Source organism: Necator americanus, chromosome I (genome assembly GCF_031761385.1).
Source record: "Necator americanus strain Aroian chromosome I, whole genome shotgun sequence".
NCBI lineage: Eukaryota > Metazoa > Nematoda > Chromadorea > Rhabditida > Ancylostomatidae > Necator > Necator americanus.
In genome coordinates, this window is record NC_087371.1 from 13,336,761 (window position 1) to 13,348,186 (window position 11,426).

General features: G+C 42.2%; 2 protein-coding genes across 2 annotated transcripts; both read left to right on the top strand.

Moving 5' to 3' along the window:
* Nucleotides 1–269: 269 nt before the first annotated feature.
* On the top strand, nucleotides 270–503 carry RB195_005394 (uncharacterized protein; the record flags this gene model as incomplete). The annotated part of the gene is made up of 1 exon (XM_064177863.1): nucleotides 270–503. One exon carries the CDS (start codon nucleotides 270–272, stop codon nucleotides 501–503), a length of 234 nt encoding a protein of 77 aa, XP_064034964.1.
* A 2,087-nt stretch (nucleotides 504–2,590) lies between these two features.
* On the top strand, nucleotides 2,591–2,830 carry RB195_005395 (uncharacterized protein; the record flags this gene model as incomplete). Its single annotated transcript, XM_064177864.1, has 1 exon — nucleotides 2,591–2,830. One exon carries the CDS (start codon nucleotides 2,591–2,593, stop codon nucleotides 2,828–2,830), a length of 240 nt encoding a protein of 79 aa, XP_064034965.1.
* Nucleotides 2,831–11,426: the final 8,596 nt, after the last annotated feature.

Below are 11,426 nucleotides of genomic sequence, written 5' to 3' on the forward strand. Positions count from 1 at the left end.
AGACTAACCGAAGCCTAACCAGGATTTTCTTGTCAACAATCTCTACATTACAACAACAACCATTGACCGATGTTCTCTGGACACCGGATCAAAGGACAACATCATAAATTTTAAATTTTTTTTAAATATCTTAAACAGAAGACCTTTAGAAAGGCGTAAAGCGAGAAATTGTTGTCAGCTAATAGTAGTTGACTGTTGGCTTGAATGAATGCGTGTGTATGCGTGTGTGAGAGAGCGTTGAGTGACCCGGTGCAGTTGTTTTGGTGCGCATGCTGCTGCACACCACCACCTTACGAGAAACCGATCAATACGAACAAACATTCGCATCAACACACTACCCTGACTGGTCAAAACGATGCTCGTCACATCTGGGATCGTCGACCCAACAACGCAATCCTCCTCCTCCTCCTCCTCCTCTGTCACACCGAAACAACACAATGATCGTGTGTTCGCTCATCAAACAATCCACCATCCCGCCTGATGCCGTGCTGTACGCCCTTTGATCGTTGGTTGTTTCCGATTTTCATTGCTGGGGACCAATTCACTCCATTTTTTAAAATCAAATACACCCAAAGATTCACTAAAGTTGATATAATATTGATGAAGAAGAAAAGCGATAATCATGTTCACGTTTTGTTGAGAAGTATCCAGGCGAAATGCTTTTTTTTCAACTTTGAAGTGGTCGAAGAAAGGAATGGAAAGGGAGTGTAAGAACAGAAGGAAGTAGTTCAAGGATATGTATAAGCTAAAAAAAATGTGACAATTAAAAAAAAAATAACGAAAATCTAGTAATTGTCACAAAGCAAAGTAACAAAGCCACAAAACGTTACTTTCCAAAATTCTCGAAATCAATACTCAGAATAACTTACCAAGATTGATAGCCAACTCCTTCCCGAAAACATGATTTTTAACAAACAGGTTGTCTTTTCGAAAAATGACATCATGGAATTCATTTTGTGAAGCGTTTGAACCCATCATCAGTACCATTTATATAATTCGAAATTCAAAAACCAAAGGGAGACTTTGAGAAATGCAACAGTCGCAATTCCGGAGATATGAGAAGGCAATATTTCTTCGTATTTTAGAAGAACTATCCTTTTCAAGCTCGTTTTAGTGTACTGTAATAGAATTCTATCCGAGACAGGTACCATGATGATGAAAGAGAAATCAGAAGCCTTCGACAGAGCATATGAGGAATAAGCCATCAAGCGAAGATTTTAAAGAAATGACGGAAACACCCTAATCTACCGAACGAGATGTTCAGTACTCGATATATTCAATATTCAACAACCAGTCCAAGAGAAGGCAAATTTACGATGATCACACTAATTTTTTTCTCTTATGCTGGTCTTAAAAGTTGGTGTTTTCATAGAGGATTTGAGGGTCACAAAAGATCCTACAGAAACAGGATTCACACTTCACTTCAGAGTCCTGTTCGATGTTGCTGCGGGTGTGTACGAAATGAGAGCGACGCATACATTGATCCTCTGTTAATAGTTCGTTTTATTAAAAATAATGCATCGACTAGTTCTTTATTACATAAAACTAGATTAATCCAAAACGTTTCGCACATGGAACACACGAAAAGAATCCAATACACTGTGCCCAACAGAACATTTATCGTCAAGCTGTGGCCTCCAGCATGGAGTTTTCTTATTTTCCCAGCTATTTATTACTTCAAACACCATGTTGGCAAATTTGGCTTACAGCCGATACATTCTACAAGAAAAACCGATGAATTAAATATCTAATACGGCCAATACGTCAAATACGTCTAAAATGACTTCCTCAATTGATAATAAGTAAAGATGAAGATATGTTGATGTGATGGATAATGCAGTAAAAAGACTGATACTGTGCATGAGCATTTCTGGAATGACTCGTTGCAAAGTTGGAGAAGCTGTAAACAAACGTCCCTTCCAAAAACGATCATATTGCATGACTTTTCGTCCTTGTTATCATGGATACGTGAGCTGTGTCCAAGAAAAAGGGTTAAATGAGAAAAGAACGGAATTAAAAAGAAAATGAAATATGAAGTGCAAATATGTATGTTCAGAAGCATAGATTTCTCTTCTCTTATCAATGGATATTATATAAAGGAATGGTGATCTGACAAAAGAAAGGTGAAGGCTACGTTTTCGTGCACTGGCACAGGGTAGTAGCGCGTAGCATGGTTGAGAAATGAAAATGACTTCGCTGTTACGAAGAAACACACAGCTTCCCATGGCGACAATGACGACCGAGGGAGAAGAGAGCGATCGCCGCGCCATCGTGCAATTTGAATGAACCGTTCGAATAAACCGCGATATTAAGTTCGTTTAGAACGTCGTTCTTTTTGGAAAACGGCAGATGTTCTACGGAATGTTCTCGTTGGAGGATTTAGTCATCTACCTATCTTCATGACTCTTATCGATCAACAGCTCCGAGAAGTCTTAAATTTGCAAAGCAAAAAACACAGCTGAGAACCGCGGCGGCGGAGAGAGCATGGGCGCGACGGAGACGGCAGAAACGACGGCGCGTGCAAACGACACGCGACGCGGTTCGTTGGCGCCGTGCCAACGCCGTGACGGCCTTGCAGCAAGCGGCGCAGATGGTTCCGCCTCGGCGCGAGAACTCCTCTCTTCACTCGATTGCTCTCAGTAACGACAACCCGCTTATTATAGCGATGGGGGCCGCATATGCCCGCCCGGCCGAGATGGACGGACGGACGCTCGGCCGACCACCACCACCTCCTCCTCATCAACGCTCGCACATTCATCGACACATGCATGACAATCGATGCATCACACACACTCACCACGATGAGGGAATGATTACTGGCGGCTACTGAACGTTCTACTCGAGCAATTAACATCGGGACTGTTCTCACCTTCTCAGAGACTCTCGCCGCCTGGATGTAGAGGCCCGCTGTCGCTGTCACATCAACTTCTCCTATGCGCCAAAATTTGCTAGCCGCAGATCGGGCAGATAGCGTAGAATGAATAAACATTCTTTGAGTTCAAATCTCACTCCCTTGCAAATGTAGGCTTCTCTAATTTTGCGCGTTGAAACCTAGATTTAAAGAGGTCGACGCTACCATGTCACGGTTGTTCTAGTCCAAATTATTCATTGAGGTCAACGTCTACAAATCTCATATTTGTGGATTCCCTAAATGTTTCTGTGCTGTTTTTTTCTGTTCTCTGGCTCTAAGTACAGTCGCATGTCCCGCACGAACACCGACAACGGAGAGTCCTTTTTTGGTGAGCACTGATATTGAATGGGATGACCGTTGCTATTTTGCTCTTCACAATCAATACCTATCAATAATGAAAGTACCATCACCGGGACCGAGAAGAACAATCCTGTCTCTACACGTTTCGACTTACAGACCCGCAACATTTAATCCATGGCAATTTTAGGCGTATGGTAGCGTCAAAACGACATGAAGCACGTACGCAATTGCGTACGCGGCCTCGAGGCGATCCGGCGGAGCGTAGCGGCTAGTGGCGTGGTGAAACCCTTGCTGGCACCACCCCTCGCTGCAGCTTGCGACGGTCCCAACACTTGTGATTCGTGTCGTTTTGACATGACTATAGTTGTCAGATTGGCGTTATAAACTGTCTCAACTGAATTTTCTTATTCAGTAACATTTGAGGCCAGAGCAGGAAAATGATGCGTTACACAAAACCAGTTCATATGCACGAGTTTTCTTTTCCCTGCACCTACATCCCAATCCTCGTTGTCTCATGAGGTTTAGTGCTATGGTGGTGTAATCGCATACTACACCTATACTATTGGTCTTCTTCAGATGTAGTCAAGTCAAAAGAAAATCCTTGATTTCATCTGTGAAGGATAACAATTGAAAAGTATATCGATCAATAAATTAAATAATTTTTCAAAACTGAAAGAGATAAGTCCTCGAGAATAGGAAATAGTTGAATAAGTTTTACTGTTTTGTAAGGAGTGTGCATGCAGCAGCGGTTTCCATTCGTACACCTTAGAGTCATCTGTTCATATTGTGGAAATCAATGCAGAGTGGGACGCCCTTGTTTTCTTGCTGTCCACACCTACATAGACAGAGATACGGGGTCCCACAACGAGTGAGAATTTGTACCAGCAGCTGGAATCTAATACCGTAACATCTACCAGAATTTCCCTTAAAGGTTAGGGTGCTATCTTTTTCTCATGAGGACCTTTCCCAGTTGAGTTTAAAAAGTTTGGGGAGACAAAAGAAAAAAGACTTCGAAGAGAATAAATAAATAAATAAATAAATAAGTATATATATGTGTAAAATTTTATGAGAACCAGTGCAAAGCCGTAATAGCAGAAAAAAAAATTGACAAAATAAAGCACCAACACTAGGAAAATATTTTCTTTTTTTAAGTAAAAGTTCATTTAGCGAAAAGGAGATTTGGAAATATGAGCATTAGGTTTGACTGGGAATCACAACGTAGCTCTTTCCTCACGAAAATCCAATCAAAGCGCATCGATCTATGGTAGAAAAATTATCATTATTTAAAGTATATTAGAAAGAAAAAGCTTGGGAAAACTAGAATTAACTTTTTATTATGCAATTATATAGTAGGAAATTGCCTGGAATGAAATTAAATTGAAAATGAAAGCATGGAAGCTGCAAAAGAACTTCTTTAGTTCTATGATATTTTTATAGCAACCAATACCTGGAAATAAAGAGGAGCATAAGTGCCATAAAAATTACCAAGCCAGTTCGTTCACGATTCGCTTCGCGCGTAATCTTTTACGAATACCAAACATTTTCTAACCTTGTTTGAAAACTAGACATTTTTATAAGTTCCTGTCAAGAAGAAATGGGAAAGAGCCTGGGAGTGTCATAGCGTGAGGACGAGGGATCGATTAGTTTAAAAAAAGAGGGGAGAAAAGAGATAAAATCCAGCAGCTCGTTTGCTGGTCGATTTTATTTTGTACGAATTTATGTCTAGATGTTAATTAATTAGATTAAAAACAGAATTTCTTAGACTAGAAGGTGCTGAAGCGAAGAAGCGCCTCCACTTGGAATCCTTCGAAATACGAAGCTATTTTAGGAGACGTAAATTTAGAAGTACATCACAGATCCCACGCATAACGACAACTCGCTTGTTTGTCAATATAATGAATCAGCTGGCGAAGTGCCAAAACAAGTCGTTACAGCAAAAGCAATCGATATGCAATGAGACACACACACACACACACGGACGGACAGACGGAGGGACAGCGTTGCAGCGGTGAGACAACAATGTCGAGAAGGCAGGCATTCGCTAGTTATTCATTGGCGGCTGGCCAGTGCCGGCCAGCCAGCATTCGTATGAGGAGCTTGGCTGAATAATCGTGAATGTTCACGACTATTCTCTCCTCAACGGTCGCCGAAGCACTCCTATACGCCTTTACTAATTGATTTGCTGGACATACCGCCTAGGACAACGGCGGCAGGCGATTGGCAGCCATGCTTATCGCCTACGAAGTTCGTCACTCACACCACATTCGCATGTTGCCATACTAATAACCACAGATCTCCCTATCTGTCGAGAACTTAAGATGTTTGGTGTGCATTTGCAGAACGAACGCGACGTATACGGTTGCTAATGCTGTAATACTTCCCTGCTTTAGGTAACATTGATTGCAGGCTTCATCAACGAGGTCTTTCGTCAACCTGCACCCAAACCTCATTAGGGCATCTGTTTCCCACGCTCTGCAGTGGTCTCGTTTCTTGACCTGAGTAGGTTCCTCGGTTAGTATCGAGCCAAATAGGTAGTTATTGCTTTGTAATTTCATAGTCTTATGTTCACAGCTCAAGTATTATTCCAATTAATGGTCCCGCCACCTGGCATCGAAATTTTCCGGCTCAACTATGGATCTTTATTAATTGATGAGAGCCCTAACGACAACGGCGCTCATTCGTAGCCGTAAGAGAATCGTAAATTTCTTTTTTTTTTTCTTGACTCAGTGCAATGGTTGATGAGTTATGAGAGCGTAATCGCTGCTGCTTGGATACAAGGATATTACCTTGGGGAATACTTCCGAAGCAGAATTTTAGAAAAAATGGGGAGAGCGCAGTACTAAGCCTGCAGCCGGTCCCAATATTTATTCACATATTTGTCTAAGAAATATGAAAAATTTATGGGTATTGCGTAGTTATAAGAGTGAATTGTGAGACCGAAGAAAACCTTCCCTCTTTCAAAAGACGGAAATGAATGAATAAATAACAAGTCAGAGAAAGAAATGATTCCGGTGAATGCGGATGGAGGACTTCTGCTTTGTTGGAATGGCAGAAGAAGGCGAAGGATATGCTACCCAGAGTTGGATGCACGAATGACGTTTTCCATACTTTGAAAGCCAACGATTCAGGAATCAGTATACTTATGATAAAGTTCAGATAAAGTAGAAAGAAACAGTGGAAATTTAGATGGATTTAGAGGGGAAGGGAAGAAGGCGGTTAGAGGAAAGCCAGAGGATAAGCATAGGTTAGTAGCGACAACCGGAAATTTCGTATCATTGTTGACAATATCGTTATCGGCTCGGTGTAGTACTGCCACCGTCTAGAAATCGAAAATCAAACTTCAGATAATTACAGGCAGGATTTAGGTGCCGTCCAGTGTTGTGAGTGGAGATCGTATTCTTGGTCTGTAATGATGATGGTAATGCCGAAAATGTTGGTAATGGTTGTGACCGACTAATTTTCTTGGTGAATCCAGCAGTGTCTATGATCCTGGATTACTAATGTAAGGTAAAATTACGAAACTACTGTTTTCTGCATATGAAACAAGGTACTCATGGCATCACCTTTTCGACGGCTGATTCCACTAGATGCCCTTGATCTTTTCCACAATATCCTCGATTCACCATCTAATCATGTTCATATTTCAACCCTACTAATCAACTTTGGAGCTTCTGAATATAGAAATTTCACTGAACATGAATCAGTGGAGTGTCAGAAACCGAACAGTCTCTCATGAACATCGCCTTTTGGAAGATCACATCCAGGAAAGTCTTTCGTTGAAATCTGGCGGCTCGGCGGATATGTGGTGTTATAGGAGTGATGTTGTCAGCGACTTCAAGCGATAGGCCATTTTCGCTTCCCCACTGCATTTTGATCACATAATTCAAATTTACAAACTGCGTTCTCGAGAGTGACGTTGGATGGTTTGAAGAAGATTGCGTTAACCTCGCTGAGCATGTAACCCTCTCTTCGCGTCGATGACGATTTGATTTTAGAAGGGCGAGATTCCCATATGACTCAAGAAGTATTTTTAAGCACTGACTGCGTAAGGACCCCTTGTCAGCAGCGAAAAAAAGAGGTCTAAGAGTTCTATGAGCGACGCTGCCATCTCAACTCTGTCGATGGTTTTGCCTAGAGGATAAAAGGATAACGTGTCTGGGGTTGATCAATCTGCTTGGGATCCGCCAATGCATTCACTTCAATTCAGAATTGTTTGAGAATTACGAACGCGTGTCTAGTCTATACAATGTCTTGCGAAGGCTAAGCGATGCATCGGTCATATTTATCCCTCTAGACACCCCCTGTATCAATTTTATCAACTCCAGAGGAATGAACTGATTGGTTTGCACTAGGGCGGTTTCGAACCATTGATCGATCGTGCAGTCACCTCTTATCGATTGCGCTACACCCGCTCAGTTTTACCTAACTGGAGAAAAATGAGACACCCTCTACTATCACGATAGTTCTAAGAGTTTTAAAACAATGCAGATGTAGTCGGTCGGGTTGACTCCTGTGCGAAACCTTTTTAGTCGCATGACGGTTAGGATCATTCCCGATTCTTTATGAGGAGTGGGAATAGATTTTCAGATGTGTATGCCGACATGTGCTGTACGATTTTCTACCGATATAGTGGGACAGAGCCCCAATTTCATTATCAGAATCTTCAATTTCAAAGGTTTGCAAAGATTTTTTTTTGCAATTTCCGGGAATAAAGCAGACTATCTCAAAAAATTTCGAGATAGTCTGTTTTATTCCCACGATATAGTGGTGTAGGATGGATTCAGAGCAAAAAAGAACCTCAAGGACGGCATGCCTGTCCTCTGTCAAATGATGATGAGAGAAATGGACATGACTGCCGAGAAGATTTGCCTCTTGTATGCGTGAATTCCAGAGGTATCTACCGGGTCTAACTCTGGAATTCACGCATACAAGAGCGGTGGGGAGAAAGCCAGCGTCCTATGCTCAACCGCCCACCCGATGTTGCACCAAAAACAAAAATCTTTGGATTTTTGGACTGTAGTTGTTAGCTGTTTCTGCATGGAGATTTGTACTTATGGTGCTAAGAGCATAAGATAAACAAGTTAATGCTCACCTTCTCAACCTCTCCATTCCTCCTGCTTTTCTCTATGCTTAAGAAGGAAAGAAGCTTAAGATTATTCGAAGTTTTATCCTACATCAGCAATCGGAGAGACAGAGATACACCGCCAGATTTGCCAAGGAAAGTAATTTCAACCGTTAGAGCACAGCTGTGAGCGACCAGATTCCACGAGACATTGGACGCGCTACAGGCATATCGCCGCTGGTAGGATCTCCATGAGGTCCTACAAAGAATGATTTGATTCTCTTTGTGTCAGTCGGAAAAGGAGTACACATTGAGCTACTGTGCGATCAGGACAAATAAAGGAATTAATAAGTGGCAGCCGCTGCCGCAGCCAAGAAAAACGTGAGAGAAGATTCCACAGGTGTACTGAATAAAATCACAGATTCAAATAATCAACGTAATCAAATCATCATTGCAAATTGAACTCATCAAAAAATATTTAAAAAACCGTATTTGCAAAGTCACCATATTTTACAAAAACATTCAATCTCGCAAATTTAAACTGGAAATATCTTTCGCCAACGAGGTTGCAAAGATGAAAAACATCACCATACAGAAACAAAAGAAGAGGTGTCCCTCTCTGAAAGCGCAGAAGCAGGCTGTTATTTTGGAAATTAGCTGCTAATAGCGAGTGATGTGCACCAGGGAGTTTCTTGGAGTTTAAGAGCAGAGACATGAATAGTTAGACTGGATCTCTGGAAGTGAACAATCTATTGGGTTGAAAGGGAGAAAAATGTTCTTCTCGTTTTTCCCAGATACTTGACTTTCTTCAGATGAACTGCCATTCAAAAGCTTTGTCACTTCTCTCCACTTGTATTTTCGTGGTACTTATGAATCCTGATTGCACTCAGACATCAGATCGAAATAATGAGTACCAAATCTGCAAGAGTGTAAAAGTGTAGAGGATAAAGTGTCTGGCGTCAATCAATCCGCTTGGGATGCGCTCCCACGTTCACTTCAAGTTTGAGGTTTACGAACGTGTAACTGGCCTCTACAATGACTTGCGGTGGCTAGCCGATGTGTCGAGTCAGTGTTTTTATCCTCCCAAACAAGTCTGGTACCAATTTATCTCGACCCCGGAGGGATGAAAGGCTTGGTGAGCACTAGGGCGGATTCGAACCTCCGATCGATCGTGCAGGAAGCGGAACCTCTTACCGCTACACTACACCCACTACACTACAATCGTTTGCACACTTGCAGCAGGCTTTAGGCCGCTCTGAGACGAGTCTACAGACCGTGTCGAAATTTTACAACGCGACGATAATCGCGATGCATAAGCGAATTGCGATGAAATCGAGTTTCTGGGCCCCAGTACTGATCTGGAGTCCAAAACCATTCAAAAGAATGCAGCATAACGGCGGAAAGTTCTCTCCATATTTTACGGATCCTCATGGTGTCTCTCGCACCTGTACGTGCGTGTGCCCGGGCAACCGCAACGCATCTGGCCTGCAGCAAACCACGCATGAACAAAGGTACGTAAGGGCCAGCGTTAGTAGTCTCTGTGGGTATTGCTCCCATTTCATATCCATGAGATTACAGTAATCGAAACCAATAGGTAGAAAGGTGGCATGGTAGAAATGGTCACTGTAGTGAGAGGTTATGCGGGGGAAGTAGGAGGAGGCTGAGGAACCGAGAAAACTGGGAGTCAATTCAAACTAAGTGGTGCAAGGTTAGTTCGCACATCCTGTTCGTAAGTTCAAGGTGAACATGGCTGTATCGACTTAATTTTGATGACTCCAGCAAACTGTAAATGAAAACATGTCTGGAATGTTAAGTACCAATTATAGAAAAGGGCTCTGGTTGGTTCGAGACGAAACGATAAAGTTAATAGGGTTATTCGTTTAGCGTAAAACATTCTCCATTCCCTTCCTTAATGTTATTGTATGTCTGCTGTGAAGCAATTTTCACTAGTTAAAAGCATGTGAACAACCTGGAAGGATTGAACTAAGAAGAGCACAAATATCCCTGAATGTCAATTGGTTCCCACGAAAGGGAAAGTTAGTCTCGCCGTTCGCCTTGATTTCAACGCCAATGCGATAACATTTCAAAACCAAACATTTCACTGCAGCTTTGCGAGGGTACTAAATTTTGTTTGCAATGAAAATCCTAGTGATCGCTGTTATCTGAGGTGTTTTCCAAATTTTCTGTCCCGTCCTCCCATACCGCGTGCTGTTGCTACGCGGTTCAAGTGACGCATGCTACACATCTGCCGCTTCACATTATCAATGTACAAACTCCAATTTATGTGAAAGTTATGAAATTGTGAAATGATTGCATAAGTGCAATAGCAAGTCGAAAGTTTTTCTACATAAAATTGCGGAAAGTTACGTTTATGTAATTGCAAAAGAAGTGGTTGCAATTGCAACAACAAAAAAAAATGTTAAGAGGTACTTGATGGGAGAAGAAAAATTTCACCAAGAAAAAAGAAAATATCAAATGAAAAAAGACGAAGACGTTTACTCATTGAAAACTCATTTAAATAAAGAAGCGTTTCAACGTACAGCTTCCAGGAAATTACGTTCATTCTTCAAATTCAAAGAGCGCCGCTGGCTCCAGCAATCAATTTCAAATTTTCAGAACTTCCACCCACATGATTGCCAGTTGTGTTGTGTCTGTGTAATAATAACCACTTATTTTCTCGACGGCCGCTCTTGTTGGATGCGGTACCTGTCACTGTGTTAAAAGAGAAAAAACCTACTCTCAGCAGTACAATGTTTACTGCTGACTCAACTATTCGTTTTGCGGTAACAACGCAGCGTTTATGTGAAATGACGACCTGTCCTTGGAGATGAGACAGAGGCGGTGGCCACCGCGATGCCGGCGGTGGCCGCGAAGGCGGTTCCATCACTTCCATTCCGCTACCGGCTACCTCTCGCAGCCGAATCGATGAACTATGGCGTTTCCCAGCCTTTTTCGTCCCCGTTTGTACTTCGCGTCTGTATGTGTGCGAGTGTGTATATTCGTGAGTATGGCCCTCGATTGATGTGCTGCGACGGCGGCTGCGAAAAAAGTTGAGAACCCGCTCCTACTAATCCATATAATACAACCTGAAAGCGAGGTCGGCGCTGTTCTCTGATGCGAATTGAGGGATGTTTCGTCGTAAAATCATCGTAG